This window comes from Stegodyphus dumicola, chromosome 3 (assembly GCF_044657685.1).
Source record: "Stegodyphus dumicola isolate Sdum_Otavi_A_Nest chromosome 3, ASM4465768v1".
Taxonomy (NCBI): domain Eukaryota; kingdom Metazoa; phylum Arthropoda; class Arachnida; order Araneae; family Eresidae; genus Stegodyphus; species Stegodyphus dumicola.
In genome coordinates, this window is record NC_140770.1 from 266,912,368 (window position 1) to 266,936,184 (window position 23,817).

At 32.5% G+C, this 23,817-nt stretch overlaps 1 protein-coding gene across 1 annotated transcript in view; it reads left to right on the forward strand.

Moving 5' to 3' along the window:
• The first annotated feature begins 1,936 nt into the window (after positions 1-1,936).
• LOC118188767 (uncharacterized) overlaps positions 1,937-23,817 on the forward strand; it is a 62,657-nt gene continuing 40,776 nt past the window's right edge. Inside the window, exons 1-2 of the mRNA XM_085814110.1 lie at positions 1,937-2,071; positions 16,872-16,998. Coding sequence (XP_085670236.1) covers positions 2,032-2,071; positions 16,872-16,998 — 167 coding nt within the window. The 5' untranslated portion in view covers positions 1,937-2,031. The remainder of the gene's footprint in view (positions 2,072-16,871; positions 16,999-23,817) is intronic.

The window sequence follows — 23,817 nt, forward strand, 5'->3', positions numbered from 1 at the left end:
ATATGCCCTGAACAAGTGGTCGGCTTGTCTAAGGACCCCCCAGTGTTTAGTTCTCAAGCGAACTTGGGACTCATTTTATCGACCCAAGTGATGGAAATCAAGGGATGAAAGGCTGAGTCGACCTTACCTAGCCCGAGGTTCGAACTCCGGGCCTCAACTCCTTCCTAAATTAGGAAAATATCACCAAGCTCGACATGATTTGGGCAACTAAAGTTTTGAAAATTAGTTGAGAAATCACCAAATTTCGCGAACGTTGGGCGATGTTTTGATCCAGTCCCTGTATAAGTGTAATCGGCCTTAATGTCTATGTAACTCTACCTGTATCGGGCCCGAACTAAAGAAAGTGTGTATAATGATTCTTCCCCAGGATCTGACGACTGGGTAAGCCCTTTAAAAAGGGGGAATTTTCTCCCTCCTTTCTGCATGCCTTCGTGGTGTAACGGTTAGCAGACGCGGTGTGTGTTCGGAAGGTCATCCTAATGACTCTACAAAGAGTTGCTAACATTCTCATAAATATGAAATGAAGACAAAACAAACTGGAAATTCAATATTCCGTACTTCGAAACACACATTTTCGGGTGGAGGATTACATGTGTTCAAAATGTAGTGAATCTACGTGCTGCCATTTTTACTCAGAGAAATATACATACATATGTACATATATATATATATAGAGAGAGATGCATACATACGGATCCTTCATGATTTAATACAGCATTAACATTTGTTATCTTTAGTTGGTACTGATGATTTCGTGACAGGAGCGAAGGTCCTAATGATAAATCCACGAGTGTTCATCTTTTTCAGTGTCTCGAATTTAAGAGAACATCAAAAAAGCTATATAACAGGAAAACATCACACTTGTCTTTGAACGATAGTTGACAAGCTTATCATCAATATAAACACTGCTCACTAAACTCCCTGAAATATCTTTCGCAAGGAAACACTCGTTCTTATGCGTCGTACATTGACTACGCATTAGAATGAAGGTCGAATTTCTGCATGTCCTGATTTGATCCATATTAAACTTGATTTTTTTCAAACCAATTTTTTTTCTGGAAAAAACGTTTATTTTTCAAAGAAACAACGGCAGTTATGTTCTCAAGTTAGTTATATAAATTTCTCGGGTTGGGTATTATTACATAAATTAATAAATTTATAAGCAAGACCTCAGAAATTTTGATTTCAAAAATCTCGACCAAAGATTGTGTCGAGAAACATTTGTTGATTGGAAAGCGATTATTCACAAATAATTTATACCGGAGAAAAACATAAGTAAACTCATGCTTTGCAATCAATTAAACCAAAAAAAAAAAAAAATAAGATTGAGGTTTTGGCAAAGTCATCAGTTTGTTAAGCCTGAAAAATCTCAAATGGTTCTCTGGCTTCTGAAGTCAGGCAACAGGTCCTCATTCAGTTTAATTTGCATCAAGCACTTTCTAGCGAGGAAAATATGAAATAATAAAAAATGACTTCGGAATCCAAACTCGGGCTTCGAGCTGCCCATGTTCGGGTAGAGGAGTACATGTATTAAAAATTCGGTGGACCTAGGTAATCGTCGTTTTTTCACAATGCGAGGAACACGCATCGGGATAACATTCGGCGGCAAAAATCTGTGAAGTGATTTGGATACGAAATTGACACAGACAAAAAATTAGCGTCGAGGCTAATAGAATCTGTGGTGTTGAAAATGAGAAAATAAAATAAAAGTATAAGTTTCAAATTAAGAAAATACGAGGCAGTCACATTTACGTTTACAATGAACCCCACTTCTGGTATTTAACGACTTTATAGAGATCTTAACTGCACTTGTTTGTTGGAATGTTACATCAGGCAATAATATTCGTTTCTTACGTTTGATCCAGCTGCATTCTAATCAATGTGAATTTTGCCACCATTCGATTCTGTTCTTATCATTTATCGCTTCCTGCCAGACATCAATTATCTAACCTCTTAAAAAGCTTTTCCGTTTCTTAATTATGTCTTGCTATTGAACAGCCAGAATTAAAACAAGTCCAAGAACTGCTAGCCATGTGGAATATTTTGCTTGTGTTGTTTGCAGTTTTTCAAGGTAATATATTTTATTTTATTCTTCAGAGGAAGCTTAAAATAGAGACTGGATATTTACTTCAATTTGATTAAGCATAGATCTAAATGTTGGAATCTCTCATTGTTTAAAGAAAACGGGTTAGAGTTACTATTGTTGAAATATGAGATTCATGTTTTTTTTTGTAATACACTAATAAAGACACATAACGGCAATTATAAATCATCGTTACATTGAGCTATGTATGACGAATCAGGTATCGCATTGGGCCGATTAACAATATAAAATTAGTTTAAAATTTCAGGGAAATATCACAAACCGACTGATAAATAACGTGTAAGTTATTATACTGTATCACAGTGTATGTAAATAAAAATATTGTAAGTTTTTAATCTCCCCAGTTTCATAATCTAATCATTCCAATTCAGTTTCAGTAGGTTGTGATTTAACATAAAAAACAAGTTCAAATTCTTATCCTGCGAAGTATGTCGACAGTTGCGAGGCCGCTTTTGAGTTCATTTAAAGATATTATTCCAAGTTAAAGCGATATCTCCCAAAATTGCCATATTAATAAAATATAAAGGTAGTAAATCAGAGGTAAATCACTAACAACACAACCTCAACGGCATGAAAAGTTAAAAGGTTAGGCTATAGAGGTTTGTAAGTTAAGCACATTTAAATATCAAGAACCCAGATGAACCCAACAGCGTTGATAAATAAAACTAAGCATTAAAAATGAATTAATTCTCAGATTTAATCATCGAAGTCAAAAACTAAGGTAATTATTTTTAGTTTAAAAATAGTGAAAATAAATAATTCAAATTAAAAATTAGTAACAATACCAATTAACGCATTTTTAACACTCTCTTTGGCAAATTTATGTACTCATTCTCATTTGACTTTATTCTTATTTACACCGAAACAGTGTAAAACATCTTGCCGCCCCCCAAAATAAAAACAATTTGAAAAGTGAACCAACATTTATAGTGAATCAACACAAAATGCCAACACGAAATGAATAGTCCTTCTGGGCAAATTGTCCCTTAAGACTAATAAAATTATAATAATAATGACACCCAAAGCAAAAATTTATATGACGCCCAAAGCAAAAATTTACATCACGCCCAAATGGACGCTTTTTAACGTTAAGTGGGTTATCCTTATTTCTTAAATATTCGTACTAATATTCTTCGCACTTAAACCATAAAATTCAGTTCAACAGCAATATCGCAAAACAATATTAACATCTTCAGAATTTCCGATACACAGTCTCGCTTTTTCGCAGGAGATAAAAATGTTTTTTATTCCCTATCGCTCGCTTTACAATCGTTGAGTTTCTTAATCAAAAATTCGTTAAATTTTTACAAAATATGAAATAGGGAATAAAACAAATTCCAAATTGGGGCTTTCAGATACCCATATTCGGGCGCAAACGTATGTTATTCAAAATTTGATGGCGCTAGGTACCGTTGTTTTATCCCAGTGCGAGAAACATACATACATTTATGCAGATTCCTCATTATTTAATTTCTTTAAATATAATACAGGACTGCAATGTTTGGTGGCAACCGTTTGAAAAGTGAACCGACATTTAAAGTTTTCAACGCAAAATGCCAAAATGAAATGCCTTTTAGACTAAAAAAAAAAAGAAATAAAAATATCCCGATCAAAGTTGTTTAGTGTGGGGGGTTAGAAAATAAAAGTAAACTGGAGTTCGATGTCAGTACCATTTTAGAAATATGAAGAGTGAAAGTTTAGTATTTTAAAAAATTAATTCAATTCTGAATAAAAACAAAAGACGTTTAAATAATAACTTTCTCCTAAGTTAACATTATGCAACATTATACAACAGTTTATTTCTCTAAACTTTAACCTTTCTAATTAACGTTTCAAGCGAGAGGCGTTGGAAGTAAAAGTGATGTTACAGAACCGAGTATTTAATTCCAAGATTTTTAATCCGACAAAGGTGAGACAATTTGCTTATCCTTAGTTTAAAAATAGCGGAATGAAGCGTCGCTCTATTACAGAGGTTTCAAACAACAGAACAGCATAGATCGAAGTGTGTTCGTAGGTTAGAGGATTATGTGTGAAATTTCAAATAAAAAACAAACGGAGTTTACGTAAATGAATTTTTTAATATCGTAGAAATTTAAATCTCTGATTTCATAAGGAATGTTCATGTAATTATGAAATATTTGAATATTCCACTAATTTTAATCCTTAAATGATACGAACAGGAAATGCAATAGGTAACAAGTAAAGTTTTCTGATTAATGTGTTGACTTGACGGGCAATAAAGTTATTTTACGCTTTGTGGCTTCTAAGAAGCTTAAAATAGATGAAAGCAACAGCGAATCTAATAAGACCCAGAGGATTTTAATTTTAATCCAGCACAAGTCCAATTTGATTGTGATTTATTCATTGGGATTTTCGGCAAGAATAACTTAGTTCATATGCGTTTAGATACTATTTCCCAGCTGAACAAATATTATCAGGTTTATCTAAAATTTAGTAAACTTTTACAAAATTTATATTTTAGCGAACGTTTGATATGCAGTAAGGAAATTAGCGTGTTAATTCTAAATCGTGGTTATCACTAAAGAAGTTACAAAACATGAGAAAAAGAAATAATCTACGTTATGATTAAAAATAAATAACAGTTCACGTCATTTTTAAGCAGTTTAATTTGGAAAATAAATTCATTAGGTTATATATATTCAATCAGTATTTAAAACAAAAACAACGCAATAACACAAAAAAGTAAATTAAAAAAGATATGAAAGATTTAGGATTTTATATTACACCCAAAAAGGCGTTTTATTATCATTATTTTTTTTAATTAATACACAAGCAGAGTTTCGACAGCATTTGGGCTAACATCTCTTTGGCCTAAAAATATTTAAAAACAGCCTATCTCTATAATTTTCGGTAGACAGTCTCGTGCGAGGGAGATAAAAATGTTTTATTTCGTACAGTGTTGCCACTGCTCGCTTTGAAATCGTTGAATTTTTTAATCAAAAATTCGTTAACTTTTTACAAAATATGAAAGAGATAGCTAAGTAAAATAAAAATTCGGTCTTCTATGTGCTGTACCCATATTCGGGTGGCGACTACGTTATTCAAAATTTGATGGCTTTAGGTTCCGTTGTTTTTCAAAGTGTTAGAAACATACACAGATTCATGCAGATTCTTCATTATTTAATTTTTTATAATACAGGGTGATAACATTTGGTAGCAATAATTTCAAAACTGATTAAGCGCTTTTAGTGATTCCGCGCAAAATGCATTTAGAGAATAATAACCCTTCTGACCTAACGCCTCTTTGGGCTAAAAGCAATGTGTTTGTTAGCCTCAGATAGAATATTACTCTTGATGTTGGTGTTTGTAGTATATCAATTTTAAAATCACCTTCAAATATATATATATATATATATGTATATATAATTACAAAACAATTCTTTTGAAAACAAAACACGAACATGCCAAGTATTTTTGCATGTATATATATATGTGTGTGTGTAATAAAGAGAGGACTGTAATATTAATGGTGTGTTGAACCCGTAATGAAAAGTAGGAATTCTGATGGTGTAGAATGCTGAAATGCCAATCCATAATAAATAGGAAACTGGCAGCCAAGGTAGATTAAATCTTCATTTTATTTCAGTAAACCTGTTGAAGTCAAAAACAACATGGCACATTATTTGTGCATATTTCAAAATGTTTACATTTTTAGTACTTTGCAATAAGAAGATAGCAGTCCAGCTAAGCCGAAGAGTAGCAAGCGAGTGCGTTATGTTCAGGATGAAATCTTAAATCTTAATCATTTGGTTTTGAATGCATTTTAATTGGATAAATAATGCTGCTGTAAAATTATTATTGGCTGTTTGAGTTTTTGTTTTCATTTACATTATCAGAACTGTGTAAGAATATGATATGGATTAGTCTTGAAATGACGCAGGGTAAACAGAGATTGCTATTTTTAAAATAGAGAAGGGAAATTAGTTTACGTTGCTAATTAAAATTATAATATACCTTTTACATATTCTTTATTTTTCTTACACACACACACACACACATATATATATATGTAATAATAAAATTCCATAGTCAAAAATACACTTAAATTTCTAACTGCATGTTCTTTTAATTTTTTAATGGCGACGGTCTCTTATTCGAAAGTACATGGAATTAAATTCACAGCCCCGTAGTCAAGTTGTTTTTCCCGCCTTTTCTACATGTACAGTTATAGAATGTTCTGGAAATATTAAAAGCGAACTGGATTGGCTGACGTCATTTTCTTTGAAGCTTCGCCTTTCCAGAGGCTATAAAAGGACTCGCAAAGGAATATCGGGAACCTTTTTCTTAAATGTCACGATGCAGTAAACTTCATACAAAAAGTTATTAGTAATTCTTTTTATTTACTCCGGATATCTGATTTTGTAACTGCTATTTCTCCTGAATAAATGGATCCTGTTTTTTAAGCTTATCGTCTGATAATTTAAGTTACGACTACATTTTATGATTCTTCAGCATTCTATTTATTCCGGACAAAAGCTGGTACATGACACACACACACACACACACACACACACACATATATATATATACACTTTAGTCATATCCGAGCTGACTGTTTCTTAAGACTGATGTGAAAATCACAACTGACTTGCTGGTTAAAACACCATTACATCATTTTTATTTCTTAAAAGAATACTTATTCCTATATATACTTTTCGTTAAAATCGATGCTAACATCCAAAAGTGCTAAACACGTTTTCTTGTTTCGATATACGTAGTTTACGTTTTAGACAATGAAGAAGAAGGCGAAATGGGAGACGTGGGTTATTCAGGCAACAGCGAAAAAGAAAAAGCAATACGTATTCACATCGGTCCTATTTATAGCTAGAAAGTCATTATATTAATCCTGAGCAGCGTTTGGACAACAGTGAAGTAAAATGCAGCAGAGCGACGCAGCAAAGCGTATAACATATATCGCTTCTAACGTATTTAACACTTAATTTCACTTTTGCGATGTATCACGTTTCAAACTTATATTCAGTTTAACCTTTCAAGCGATGCATGATCGTTTATAATGATACAAAATAATATAATGCCAAAAATTTGTTTTAGTGCGATTATCTACATCGTGCTATGAAAGAGTCGCACCACAAGTTCCCTTAAAATCTGAATACTTACAAATTTTTAATTTTTAATTTTGAATAGCAGAACCACGTTCAAAGAATAATGATACGATCACGATTCATGTGGTAAATGCCCCTCACACCGTGACTAATATCCGGAGGCGATAGAAAAGTGACGAAGTCGTGAAGGGATAATTCCACCTCTCACTACAGCTCATTTCATACACGATTCTCATGCGGCGTCACTGATATTTTGCTGTAAAGCGCCATATATGTTTGCATTTTATTGGGTTTTTTTCCAATAAAACTCTGTGTCATTTCAAGTATGTATGTCAATGTTTATCTGCCTACCTACATTTGCCTCTAGATAGTGGAGTACGCGGGGCATATGCCTGTTTACATATGCTAACCCTTTGCGGCACAGTGTGTCCGGTCTGGACACACCTAAAAATTTCCCTCTGTACGCACAGATAAATTGAATGAAAAAGGATTTATAGGTTACTATAGGTTATTTGGAACCTTCTTTATTTATAGTAGATGGCAGCTCAACACAAACCAGTCCATATATTTTAGCCATGTTTACTTTTTTAAGACCCTCATTTTTCAAAGAAATCTTCCAGATTTTTTTACGGTATAAAAGGAATTGTTTGAAAAGAAATTTCTATATTATTTTTTGGCTGTATGCTAATCTCCTTATTCTATATTAGTTTTAAATTTTTACCTTGAAATTTTGCCTAAAATCAAACTGCGAATCCTAAGTGTGCATGGACCGGGCTCACCGATAATCTAGGAGAACAGGGAGTCTGTATTCTTTGTTTCTCTGCATCTCATCGGTCAGTTCATTGACAACAATGCTCGTTTCAGCTCTCTTTTCGAAGCTCTATTCAATCAGTGGGCCCACTTTGGGTACACCCCCAGAATTAAACGATAAGTGCTATCTTCACAAAATTTTACTTGTGTACTTCTCTAGGCCTAATTAGACTGCCTACCTTTTTTTTTTTATCAAAATTCTAACTTTAAAAGGTAACGTGCCGGAAAGGGTTAAACATCAGGCCCCCTCGTCCTCCGTCACCTGTCGCCTGTCTACCCACATTATGCCGCTGCCCAGACGGTATAGTGGTTAAGGGAGGCAAACTGCGATAGCGAAAGGCCCGGGTTAGAATACCGGAGAAGGCATGGGGTCGACCCTTTATAATCATATGGTCCAGTGGGACTAGGAGGATTGGTTCTTCCCTGTATTATGACTGTTATGACCGGAGAAAGCATGGATGTAAAAATTGTCTGTCCCTTTATGGAAGGCAAAGGAGGTCCACCTATTAGGTGCCTCCATAATAAAGAGAGCACCACATCTGGCCTCAGGAGTGGCCGATGCCGGCATATGCAAGTGCCCGCCGTTGGAAAGAAAAAAAAACTACATTATACTCTCTGAATTACTGACTTTTGAAATGTTAACGAACTTTTAAGTCACCCGGTATTATAGATAGAGAAATATATATCTACAGTTTTTAGTTTTAAAACTGAAAATGCTAAAATTATTGCTTTAATAAATCATTCAAAATAACAATGTTACTAAAACCTTTGCGTTTTAATGCAGTTATAGAAAAATACATCGCACTGATTTTCAAATATTTGTAAATTTTAATATTTTTTTGCACTTATAGAAGCGAAATTTTGAAGTTTCTAAAATCTACCTGAGAACTGGATTCGTATTCTCTACAGGAATAATTATACTGGACAGTTTTCCTCGATGGAACAAAGATCTTTTATAACATTGTCTGTATTTTAAGAAGCTGATTTGAACTACTTCCATAAAAACTTAGCCAGAAACAGGAAAAATACATTTATGTGACGTCGAAATTCGAGCAGGGTTTGGTTTGGCTTTATTAGATTACGGCAAAGTACGCTAGAGATAATTACCGAATGAAAGATGCCTTCGTGAAAGAATTTCTAAAAAAACCTTACTCGTGTTCATGAAAACGTCAGCTAGTTCGCTCGATTTATATTAAACTCTATCCATGAACTCTTCAATTTAATTATTAAATTCATTAAAATGATTAATCTTTATTATCTTTTTCTTTCTAAATTCCGTTGATACGTTCACCTTTAATATCAAATATTTCACATATTTCAAGATCCTTCTCTCCCATCTGCTGCAAAGAAATGTAATAATTTTCTATTAGTACATTATTTTATATTATTATATACATCATAATATTGTTTATTATTTTTTAAAATTTGTTTTAATACTTTCTCTCCGTACGTAAAAAAAATTTGCAGTTCACCTGACAGATGTGATTGATTTCGTAAGCTATTAACTACCATCCTTAAATAATAAGCTCTGTGCTTCTACAATTTTCGTTAAGGCTCGTTTTCACCAATAGCCAACTAGGTTAAATTCGCTTAATATTATAAATTTTTCTGGGGTTGAGTTTCTGACAAACGAGCTGACTGCATGGGATTTTTCTTACGTGTAATGTGAATGCAAACGAATTCTCTTAATGAAGTCATTCCCAAAGGCATTCATCCTGTGTCTGAACGATCTTTGCAAAAATTGATTAAATTATAGTGCTTGCGTTAATTAAATCATTTTCTTGTGATTTAGGGTTTTACTATCAGTTATCCGTTTTGCTAGCTCTCACCTCATTATAAATGTGTCAAGAGTATGAAATTCGGATTTTGGGGGGGGGTTTAGAGAGACAAACTTTTGCAGCGATATTTGCCGTAAATATCACTATCCCGCCCAGATCTACTACATTAGTCATTCTTCATTATGCCAGTTTCTAGCCGAAGTAAAACGCTCTTTTAGTGGAATTGAGCTTGCTCATATATTATGTTATTTGCAATTCAGACAACAGCAAAAATTAATCTATTGCTTTAATAAATAAACTATTGATTTAATAAATAAACTATTGCTTTAATAAAATTAAACTATTGCTTTAATAAATCATTCAAAATAACAAATGTTACTAAAAACTTTGAGTTGTAATGCAATTTTAGATTAATTGCAAATTTAATTGTAAATTAACTTTTCTGTTAGCTAATACCGCAAGTAGAGGATATTTAATTTTTTATAATACGTTCGTGCATTTCTTTAGTTTAAAACTTTTAATAAAAAAGGTTTAAATCTTCTTAGGACACTGTTGTAATTTTATTGTTGGAGATTTCTGAAGCCTTCTTACGACTTTGTTGCAATTTCATTGATGGAAGTTTTTCAAGTCTTCTTACGACTTTGTTGTAGTTTCATTGATGGAACTTGTTTTTCTTACGGCTTTGTTCTAATTTTGTTGATGGAGCTTTTTTAAGTCTTCTTAACATTCTGTTAAAATTTTATTGATGTAACTTGTCTTCTTAGGACTACGTTGTAATTTCGTTGATGGAGCTTGTTTAAGTTCTTCTTAGGACTCTGTTGTGATTCCATTGATGGGGCGATAACAATATTTGCCTCTCTTGCTCTTTAAGAATTATTGGTTACATTTCAGGTTGTAACACTACAAAATAATCAATAGTATTCTCATCAGCCTTAATATTTTTATCATTTCAAACAAATTTTTATTTTTGGTCTTGAGAAACCTCTTAACAACAAAGGCTTCTTTGCGATTTAGAAGAACTTTGCATGGGAGAGAATTTTGAACAAAGATGAGGCCAACTAATTTATCACCATTGTAATCGATTGTGCATGCCTCGAGGAAAAGAGTTGCAGTAGAACACAGATATTAAACGTAATATCTTGTAATATTTTTTTTAATTTAATGGCGGTCATTTACCTTGTAGCGTTGCGCGCCTCCAACTTGCACGCAACCAAGATGTGACTGTTGAAACTGGATAAATGACAGAGTCTTGCTAAGGGTTTAAGTCCCTTTTTATTCAACGTAATAAATTACAAGTGCGTGCTCTTGACGCTCACAAACTACGCCAACTCGGCGGTAAAATAAAAATAAGAACCTGAAAAGAAACTAAAGACAAGACTTTAACTACGAGGCTCTAAAAGTAACTAACCTCACCGCGTTTTACAATACCGCTGCTAATTCAGCAAACTTGAAGATCACTTGAACGATTAACAATTCTTCCAGGCAAGCACACAGGCCGAAACGCGGGGTTCTTCAATTTCTGGCTAACTACCTCCGCGCTCGTGAAGTAAGAACAGCACACCTCGAACTCGTTTCCTTTCTATTTAACTCAGAATACTTCCGCTGATAATTTGAATCCTTGCGCGTTCTACTAAAATTTACATACTCTGGCATTGGCAGTTCCAGGGGAAAGTAAGGCTTGACAGGAAAGATTTAAACTTAAAATAAATGTTAGTTAAAATAAATATAAACCCTACAACCTATTCAGCATTAGCCACTCCTAAGGCCAGAAGTGGTGGCCATTTTATTGTGGAGGCACCTAATAGGCGGCCACCGTTACCTCCTATGAAGGGACTGACACTTAGGATTCGAACCTCTGTCATCTGGCACTGCAGTAAGCTCCCTTCTTAGAGGCGGTATATCTTGTAATATAGCAAACTTTATTTATCATATGAAGTAAGAAACTAATGTACATTTCACTACATTTTAGATACACAAATTTAAATAGTCCGATACTGCTATAGCTGATTAATAGCTAACAAGTGCGCATTAAATCTTCCGGATAAAACTCTTCACAACACCAGGCCTTCCGTGTTTTGCTGATGATTGCATTTGGAAAGCCCTAAGTGATAGCTCAGATTGCATTTGCTCCTTCTTAAAGTATAAATTACTGTCAAGAGATAAAAAAAGATTATCTTTGATAGAAAATATAGTTCAAGCCAAAGAAAGAATAACGCTGATATTGTTAGCATGGTGTTCCACAGGCTATTTCCATTTATCCACTAAATGACTCTGAACTGTAATATTAAATCGAGAATGTAACACTCTTATACTAGCGTCAAATGTGCTTATAAGATTTTGTTACTTTAATTAAATACCTGAAAACGATGCTTCTTGATATATTTCAGAACTAAAAGTTAACAGCTATCGCTTCCGTTTTCGGAATGAATTAATTTTTCATAGCTGATTTGGCACCCTTCTAGTTTGTCCATCGCCTCACTATAGCATTAGTTCTGGTTGCAGTATTTAATAGTTTCAGCTGTTGGTAAAGAACAATTAATGAAAGCCTACTATTACAGTACGTTTATTTACAATGGTAATAGCCTACCACAGATGAAAGCACATGAATTTTGAGTGCTCCTATATATTTTAACAGAAATTGTGAAGCATTTTATTCTTACGTTTTTATGAAAGAGACTGGTTTTATTGCAAATACTTCCGTCAACAATAGTTACAAATAAAATTTATCGCTGCACTTTTATTTATTTTCGGCTACGAAATAAACAGAACCATAAAGTGAATTTATGGCTACGCTTCTAAAAGAGTTTTATGTAGAATCAATCACAGAATATTTAGAAGGTTGAAGTCACTTAATTCCTATCTATTGTCAGTACTTTAGGAAAGCACGAACGTTTGGAGTTAAAGATTTTTTTGAATGAACCGACCAATACGTACGCTTTCTCAACACATATTCTACTCTATTTATCTTCAGATAATTTAAAAATATGTTACTGAGAAATAAAAAATATCATTTACATACAAAAATATAAAGATGTTTGGTTGTTGTAATGCATCAGTTCCTAGACAAACATTCAAATGTTGAAGACGGGAGCTGTGACACAAGAAAATGCAATTCCAGGTGTTTACGGAGCATCTTGCGGTATGTACGAGGATATCACTGACGGACAGTCTGAATTGATAGAAAGTAGGTATTTATTATCATGATTCAAAGGAAACCTGATTTTTTTTCTGTTAACAGAGTGCATGTTACCGTATGCAGTAACCTCTTTACATTTTATAAGTGGGCGACGTTTAAGTTATTCCTATGTATGCGGTGATCTACTTTCACTTAACATCAGAAAACTGCACAAATTCTGTATCATACACATTAAACATTATGTATAGTACACTGTATTATATGATACATTATTATTAAAAATTAAACCTTTGTTTCATTATTAATTAATATTTAATTAACTCTAGATTGATATACCAGAACAATGTTTAAATACTCAAAAAAAAAAAAAAAAAAATCTGCAAAAGCAATCTGTATTTTACTTGTGTTCAAACATGATTCAGACATGTCAACTTAACGTTTTGTCTCATTTTTAACTTTATTTTAACCACATGTGGTAGTTAAGTTTTCAATGCCTAAATCACAGTTATTATCAGGTCTTTTTTTGTGTATGTGTGAAGCTTTACATATCGTTAAGGTTGTAGTCACTTGGATTTTGTGACAAAGTTTATTTTTGGTGCTAAGCAGCACCCTGTCAGCAAAAAATATCAAAATTTGATCACTGGAATCTCAACTGTTTACATTACATCATCAATTTAGAAGTCAAGCAACAAAAATAAGCTTTATATTTTCAAATTTTCACAGGACTAGTTTCGATGGTTTTACCGAACCATCATCCTCAGCTGCAAAAGCGCAAATGACGACATTTATGTGACTTCCTTCATGACGCATCGATTTTTTTTTTTTTTTTTTTTTTTGCAAAAGAGTGTATTTTTATTATTAATCAACACTGAACCTCTATACTGAGTAACATTTTATTAAAAAGCAATTTTATTGCAGGATAATACGTTGTTGATTGTAAGAATAAAACGTACCTGGAAATGCTTTCTCTTCATTAATTCCTAACTGTTTGTCCGAGCAAATCGGTTTATCCGCCAGAGCGAAACTCTCATAAAATTGTAATTTTACTTAATTAAGTAAAGAAATAATTGATTTATTTAAAAAAGGAAGTAATTAAAACGTTACGTTTTCAAATTAATTCTATTAAGGCATATATCATCTGACATTTAATATATTTTATTCGCTTCGCATCGAAGTTCCATACTGAAAGAAAGATAAACAATTAGTTTCTTTATTAGAAAAATTAAATGTATGGAATGCTGTTTTTTCTTTTTTAATAAACATTCTGACAAAGAGGAAAATAGAAATAATAAATAATTTATCCCGAGTATTGTTCTAGGTAAATGAATTCCTTTTAAATTGATAAAAAGTAATTACTGTATTAATAAAGCTTAAAGAATTAATGAAGTTGTCGCAGGGAATTAAGTTTTCTGTAATAAATAGAAGGGTCTAAAATATCGACAGCAAAATAATTTCTCATTTTCAATCTCTACAACTAAATAATAAAGAATTTGTATTGTATGTATATATATATGTTCTTCGCATTGGGAAACACCTACTGCCACCAGATATTCAACACACAACGTCTTTCATCCAAACATGCGTACTGCGGAGCTCGAGTTTTAAATATCGAATTTCTTTTATTTACGTCTTATTCTATGTGAATACGACAACATTTTGACTATAAAACTCGAGAATTTAAAAGTAATATGCTGCCCCTAGGCAAATCGTAGAATATTTATTTTTTAAATTAAATCGAAAAACTCAGCAAAGTTAACAGAAATATGTTGCCACTCCCAAAATTAAAATACTTACATATTCCACGCGCCGGTACGATGCCATTACGTAAAGTGAAGGATATTTAATTTACCTAGTAGAGTTTATATTTATTTTAACTAACATTTATTTTAAGTTTAAACTATCTTTCCTGTCAAGCCTTACTTTCCCCTGGAATTGACAATGCCAGAGTATGTAAATTTTAGTAGAACGCGCAAAGTATTCAAATTTTAAGCAGAAGTAATTTGAGTTAAATAGAAGGGAAAATGAGTTCGTAAGTGTTCGTAAGTGTGCTTATATATTTTTCTTTTCATTAGGAACTATTTTAGCGGTTGGCTGAGCAAACGTCTAGTCAAACAAAAATAAAAATAAAAGACACAAATAAAAATATTTAATAAAGAGTTATAAATCAGAATGCTTACTAAGAATTTTCTCTTGCCATGTCACGTATTTTTCAGAGATATTTGATGGAAAATTTAAGGTTTGCAAACAACCTAAGCTAATTCTGAAAATGAAACCTGAATTTTTTATTTATTTATAATAGACGATTTAAAGATTAATTTAAATATATTGATATAAAACTTTTTCTGTCCATAAAACGAGATAAAAATTCAACCTTACATTAGTTTTTATAACACCTCAATGACATTTGAGTTTGTTAATATATTCAAGAAGGCTACATTTAAAAGGCATTTTCTAACACATTCTTACTAACTCTTCTCAGTATAACAGAACAGAACACAGTCAGAAGTTATCGCTTTAAACTACTAAGAACGTTAAACACAATGTTATGCAAAGCGCATCTAAAACTGCAACATCCACTGAGATATCTCAATACTCCAAAGTGAAATCTGAACTGAAAAACTGAGAACTGATACTCTCTCCGGTCTTCGATCGTTTCCCCGCCAGGCCACCGAGAAACCTGAAGTACGTTTCATTTCTTGAAATGACTGAAAGGCACATACGGTTGCAGTTACATATACCGATAAATTGCATTCATTCATTTGCCGTGCCATTTACATTTTACAGGAAACGGACCAAATGTCGCAAAGTTTCGCAATTAGTCCTCAAAAATTATCGTTTATCGGTTTTGGAGATTAATTATGGTCTCCAAATAGGCGGAAAACTGCTAAAAGTGGCCAAAATTGACAGCCATTTGACGGCAGTTGGATCTGGTCGTTTTATAATTGTAGTCAGTACTGGAACTGAATAAGTGTAATTCATAGCTATATGTAACTGTAACCGTATCCGGCACTCCTATGCCTTCTAGTAAGTTTGAGAAGTGGAAGGTACTAGAGATTTCAATGCGTTATGAACCCGTACACACGCAACAATATACAGTTTACTGCAACACAAAATAAATTCTATCTCAGTGCGTTGAATAATAGTCTCTATAATTAAGCGACAAAATATGTTTAGCGCCACGCAAATCCATGCATGTAGAAAATCACATTAAAAAATTTAGCGCATTATTAATTTTGAAAATAATCGAATTATGACTTTGTAGACACATTCGGTATTTTTTGGAAGCGGGAAAGATGAAAATAAGCAACGCCTTCGCCGGGACTCGAACTGCAGACCTCTAGAATGCGCGTCCAGCGTGCAGACCACTACACCAAGAAGGCACGCTAAGAAGGCGGGAGAAGTACCTACATACATAAGAATACATAAGAAGTACTACTACATACATAAGAAGTACTACTACATTACATAAGAATTATCGTACGTTTATCTTAAAATATCTGCATTGCTCGTTTTGAATATAATGTAATTCTTTGGAACATAATGCAAGAAAAACATGTAAATGAAAACAACGAAAATTGCAGATTCGGAAGTTTTGGCATGATGCCGACAGTACACGTCCTGATTTTTTTCAAAACATATCGCGAGATTACGGCAAAATATAAAAATACCATTTAAGTTTGATTTGACATTTGACATTTAAAAGTATTCTTCAAAATAAACTCTTTCTTTCCCCGCTTTCATTGCATTCGTTTCAAAAAATGGTTAAATTTTGAAAAATACGGAGAAGTAAAAAAAAGGTCTCACGTCACTTTCTTTCATATTTACGAGCAACTAGGACTTGGGGCTGTCAAGTCGGGCAAACGCAAAATGTGTTTACGCTTTATTTATTGACATGATAAATCAACAGAAAAGAAAATGCCCAGAAAGGAAAGTTTTGTTATTCTGTTTCTCTTTCCTAGGAGTGCTCAGTAAAGAAGCGACATGTTCTCAAGATGCATTTCGAGCGTGCATGCATCTCTATCCCAAAACTCAAATGGATGAAATTGGAGTAGCTCCAGATGAAGATGAGCTCACTGCTGTGTGCCCGTAACTATATGCCTTATTTTTTAAAGAAATTGTAATTTTTTATAATATTTTTTTAAACAAAGTTTTCCTCATAATAACTGTGATGAGCTAAAACATATTGAACACTAGAAAATCCAGAATAATTCTTTTTGTGTGATAGTCTTCAAAATAATGTAAATATTATCTTCTAAAATCATTCGCGGTTAGAATTTTGTTATTTTTTTCAACGCGTCTTCTACGACACCGCCATTTTAAGAGACAAGAAAGAACATTTTTTTTTCAGGAGGTAAAACTGAATGCGGTTTCTTTGAGATATGTTTATTGGAAAAGTTCCATTCCTAATTCTATAAGCTGATTCCAAAACTTTCCAATATGAAACTTTTTTCTTATTGAAATTTTCCAGATTCAAGATTTAAATTATAAGGTATAAACAACGCCTTCGCCGGGAATCGAACCATGGACCTCTGTAATACGCACCCAGTGTGCAGTCCACTACACCACGAAGGCACGCTAAGAACTGTGGAAATTATTAAATTTATTTAATGCCGAGTTTTAAATTCAAGACTATTTACGATTTATACCAAGAGATGGGCAGTGAACATGAAACGCTTTTGTTACATTCCGAAGTAAGGCGGTTATCCAGAGGCAAAATATTAAATCGCTTTTACGAACATCGATCAGAAATTCAAATTTTCCTCTGTGATTCAAAATTTGAATTGCAAAATCGTTCATTTAGTAAATTATGATTGGCATATGTTGCTGATATTTTTTGGAAAGTTAAATGCATTAAATTTAGGATTACAAGAACAAAATGTTAATTTATTTACCATTAGAGGTAAAACAAAAGCAATGATAAAAAAATCGAGCTAATAATCAAAGAAATAGCTAATAATATTTTCAGTTTTTACTATTTTAGAAAGTTTTCTAATGGAAGATAATTTGAAAAAAGAAGAATAAGCATCGAACATTAAAAATCATTTTTTTTCATTAATAAATATTTTCGATACATGTTTCTCGAGGATTATAAAAAAAGAAAACTGGATTAGAGATCTATGTTGTTCAAGTGTAGCTGAAATTTTTTTCTCGTGAAGAAAAAGAACAATTGATAGGAATTTCCTGTGATCGAAATCTAACTGAACATTTCAAAAATAACACACTTGTTAACTTTTAGTTGAACGAAAAAAAAAAAAAAAAAAAGAATTTAAAGGCATTTGAAATAAAGCTATTAACTTTTCATTGTCTTTTTGCTTAATTTATTTTTGCAAATAATGTTTTTATTCGATGTCATATTTGAAAAATAAATAGAGAACAAAATTAAAAGTAGATCCTAATTTACGGTTAAAACTAAGTGAAATAAGATAAAACATAAAAAAAAAAATTGATCTCTGTTTAAACAGGCCCAAACTTTACAAATTTTAGAACTAAATTATCATAACTTAAATTTTGATAATTAAAACGATAACCAATTTTTAATCTAATTTTTATGTATGCATATTTAATACAAATAGCCAATAGGTTGTGCAAATGGCAATACATATATATGTTTTTAATATTTCAATTGAGAAATTGAAAAATAATCATTGTAAAATGTAGTGGTAGTACTAAACTTTCTCAATTTTTGTCTATATGTTGAGAACCTCTTATCCATTCCATTCCTCAAGCAGAACTTAAGACTTTGCACTTCTGAAGCATTGAATGCACACAATTTTTGATATACAGCCCTAGACAGAAAATGCATGTTTAAACTGAAGTATTTATTCTTGCAAAAGCTGTTGGTTGCGCTGATGTGTATGCTCACTAACGCCATCTTTATACATCCTCAATACGTTGTAAGTGTCATTCGTTATCGAAACAGTGTTCTCTACAGTTCTGAGTGCATTTCACATTTTTAGTTCCTCTATGGTAAGCTCATTTAGCTCACATCGTCTAGGACTGGTTTTCTGAGCATAAGGGTGAACTTTACCATCTACATGGCCACCACAGTTACCATAATATCGAGCATTTATGGGTTATTTTTGAGAATTATCTGCTTGAGTGCTATCCACCTCCGTCATCGTTAACCGAACTTGAGAACGTTTTATAGGAAGAATGGTACAAGACTTTGCAAAGCATAACAACACCTCATTTTATCCACTCCGTGAAGACTGCATGCTGTTTTGAATGCCAACGAGTTTCCTACACAGTATTAGTCAGAGTAATATATTTTTAATTAGGTGTTTCCATATTTTTTCAAATAAGTAGTACATTGTCCTTTGCTTGTAGATGGAACTTTGCTTCATTTGAAAATATAACCTTTTGAGACTGTTATGACTGCTGTCGTTTTGATGCTAAGCTTAGTGAAGAGGGTTTAAGTGTTTTTTAAACTTTCCTTAAGTTTCTGTGAATCTCGGTTCCATCTCCTGTTCGTTTTTATCTTCTTCTACCATCACATTGCTTGTAAAACAAAACTCGGAACTAACCAAGACACTTCTGAAAACTAACAAAAATAAACAATTGAAAATTAAAAGAAATAAACATATGGTAACTTGCAAAAATATAGCATTTGGAAATGTTCTGAAAATGGCTGATGAGCTGAAAGTAATAGTGCGAGTTATTATTATGTGATAAGATTTATAACACAAAATCATGCAGACGAATAAATACATTCCCTTGAGCAGGAAAGTTTAATGCCTGATGCAGTAAAGTGATAGTTTAATAAAAACCAATAATAACGGTATAAATAATTTTACGTTTTATACATCTACATTTAGGGCGAACTATATATGCGAGAAAATGAAGTTCCATTTACTTTACAGGAAGGGGTTTCATTCGCTGCACCGTTAAAAGAGCGTCATAAAGTTCATGCCATACTTTCCATTATCGTTTGCAGCTTTGTAGTCAGCTCATAATTACTAGTCCTTCACATTTTTGTCTCAATGTTAGTCAGATTAATAAATGCATTACGATTTCAGTTTTCGAGAAACCATTCTAAAAGTGCTTTGTCGAATTCTTACCTGCCTTTTCTCTTTTTTGATTCCGAATCGCTCCGAAATTTTTTTTCCTTTCCAGCAGTCTCTTAACATGGGATTCAGAAATATTAAAACTTTATATCAATTCAGTTTGTGAGCATTTAATTTCACTTGAAAAATTAAAACTAATATTTACTCTTAAAATAAGAACTTTTTATTCGATTGATATTCTTTCGAGATTTTAATGCATTAACATGCGCATTTAGATTTTAATGCATAATGCGTAAAATGGATGTTACTTTAATTTTTATTCAAAACGTACAAATTTAACAAAATCTAACAAAATGTGCCAGTTTCTGAGAACGGAGAAAAACATAATAGTGGAACTTTTCTCAAATGAAACAACTTTATCAGACAGAATAAATAGTTTTTAAACTCGGAAAACCTCTAAGAGAAGGTTAGAAAAACAAAAACCCTTATGAGCATGCAAAATCTGGAAACCTCGAGTAGGAGTGCAAGCTAGGACGAAAAAAAAAATACACACAAAATTGTTCAAAACTTTGCATTTAAGAACAGAAAAAGAATGTTCGATTTGGCAAAGAAAAGCATCTTCTGCGTAGGAAAGAATGTTTTCGCAGAAATAACTTTTTATAGTTTGGGACCTATTAGATAAAGTGGATATTTTGTAAACAGGTATTACCACGAGTGGTTTCGACAGTAAAACATGGAAATGGTAACAATAAAACAAATAAAATTTAAAAAAGTATTTTTTATTTCTGGAGGAAAATCTGTTTAGTGTTTTGAGGCAAAGAATAAAAGGGTAGAAGGCCAAACAGACCAATTTTTCTTCATTCTGAATAAAAACATAAATTTCACTTCTTAAACTAATTTTAGTTTTTTTTATAGAAAGCAGTACGTATAATTAATTATTACACTTTAAATACTCCAGAAAGCGAGAGGGCATTTTCTTTGTAAGATTCTAATCTGTTTACTTTTAAGTTACAGTTAAAGTTGAAAAATTTTAAGAACTGATAAGCGAATAATCGCTTGAGTTCGTCAGACAGAGAACAAAACGTTCGAAAGGTGAATTTACGTTTATTATTCCAATAAAGTTTAACAAACTCCTTTTTGGAGTTTTACAAGAAAGCCTCCCGTCGGGCTTTATCTCAGGAACTAAGGAACTTAACTAAACTAAAAAGGTACAGCCGAAGCTATCAAAATTCTAACAGAGTTAACCGGCGAAAACGTTACACGTTAAATAACGGCGAAGCTATCAAGGGCCAAAAGTATGGCCGAGCGTAATAATAGCTTAAGAGAGAGTAGCCTAAAAAGTCGGACGCGCGCTAGTCAGAATCACTGGTTCTCTCTAACGAAGTCAGTAGCACTTCACAGTTAAATATTTCTCATTTTTATTCAAACGCGATTCTAAAAATACGTTCTGGCCGGAAGTTGTAAGCTTGAAATTAAGAAAAGATAGGACAGTATCTTTAACTCAAAATAATTGTTAGATAAATTAACATAATCCTTACATCTTACATTCATCTTTGAATTATTGACCATAAATCGATGAAAGTTTTAGTTACTCAGCATTTAACACTGAAACGTTAATGTGAAAACACTGAAACGGAAAGATTTAGAATAAATTTAAACGTAAAATAATAAAACATGAAGACAATGTTTTCAGTGTATTCCAATAAATGAATAAATGCATTTGTTGAATAACATCGATATAAAGAAATATCGAGTTATTATAAACGTCAAGGTCAATTTAAATAAAATTCATTGATGGAAACATTTAACTGAGCTTGATAAAAATTTCGAATTATCTATGTGCTGTTATCTGTCTAACATTCTAGTGTACCTCTCTTTCAGAATACGTTTTTCACGAAAACATCCTAAAAAATACAGCAAAGATGGCAAAACTTCGTACAAACATAAATATATAAAAGTAATCCAAAGATATACATCTAAGTTTCCAACACAGAGGTAAAGTATTATAGACGATAAACATACCCTGAAATTTCACTAAACATAAATATGCAATAGAATTGAATTTTTCAGTAGAATAAATAGGCTTCTATAAGATTAGGCACGAAGGCTTTTTATTCTTTTAATAATTTTTATAAAGTTCAGATACATAGATAATATTTTATCACTATGGACACTTCCGTAAAATAATATTACAGAGGAAAACGAAGTATTCTTAAGAACAATATTTAAAGTACTTGAATTTCTTATGTAATATAATTATGTAAATATTTATCTCACTAAATTAGATATCAATCGAATGTTCGAAAAAGACAGAAACAAGCGCTAATGAAGACGTTTTAGAAGGACGTTATTAATACGTTTTAAAAACGGACGTACGCTTTGTTAAGAATTGATCTTATACATGAACTTCTAATAATCCAAGGTCATCCAAGATTTGAATATCCCTCTTGAGATTGTCATATCCAGAGTTTGGAGACTGTTTTTAAGCACTGAATCAATTGATAGACAGCCAGTTCAAGGAGCGACCAAGAGCAGCAACTGCATAAGAAAACCATTTCTGTTGCTGCCGGTTCGAAGAAAACGCAAAGCGACCACAAAAGATTTGGTGGTAGATTTTCAGGCTGCCACAAGAACTCGAATTAGCCGTTCTACTGCTGCTCGAAGGCTTAACCATTTGAAGGCCTAAACGCTCGAAACAGCCTTTTATTTAAAAGACTACAACCGCCCGAAACGACCAAGATTGCCATGTTCCTTTCTTCCCTTCCTCTAATGCAGTAACACGTGCAGGTACCCCATATGCATTGTATAAGTTTAATGCAGAGAGCTTGTCCTAAAAGGATTTGTTTGTGGTTTCTCATCTTTAGGTTGCGCGTGACATTTGAAATAATCACATTGTAACAGCTTTAAAATCTTATAGTTTAAATAATTTAAATAGATGAACATTAAGGTATTTGTGAATGACAATATTTGAAACCAGACTCGAGTGCCACGTGCGACTCTCGCATGAAGAATGTAATTTATTTTTAAAATGTGAGAATATGTTTTCTCTTCTTGTTTGTATGACGCCATTTTTTTGAGTGTTAAATAAAAGTTATTGCTGTGTTCCATCATTGGAGTTGCTTCATTTCGCCAAAGAAGTATCACAGTCATAATTATTTTGGAGGCACCGACGAAATCGAATAATCGTGCGTATTTTTATTTCATTAGTTCATCATTGAACATAATATTAGTGATACCAGATTATTACTTCGTGTTAATATTGAATTGCTTTATTTTATTAGTTCATCACTGAACGCAATATTAGTGATACCAGGATATTACTTTCTGTTGATATTGAATTGCCTTATTTTATTAGTTCATCACTGAACGTAATATTAGTGATACCAGATTATTACTTCCTGTTGATATTAAATTGCCTTATTTTATTAGTTCATCACTGAACGTAACTTCCTGTTGATATTGAATTGCTTTATTTTATTAGTTCATCACTGAACGTAATATTAGTGATACCAGATTATTACTTCCTGTTGATATTAAATTGCCTTATTTTATTAATTCATCACTTGAACGTAAACTTAGTGATACCATTTTAATGCCGTTTCTACTAGAGCTCAAAGGAAAACAAAAATAGCTGAAGAGTAGATGTTGGAACCGATGAAGCAAGAAAATAAAGCATCCAGAGATATCTTTGAAGAAAAAGTTAAATCACCGGAATTAAACGTGGAAGATTTTCACGTAAATTTTGGAAAACGATAAAGAAATTAATATTGAGAATCATTTTGCCACGCAACATTATCATCATCTTTCGGCTTTCGATTTAATATCAAAGCCGCTACTAATAGACGAAGAAAACAATTGCTGAAACAAATGGCAATTGAATATTATCCGAAAGGCACAGAGA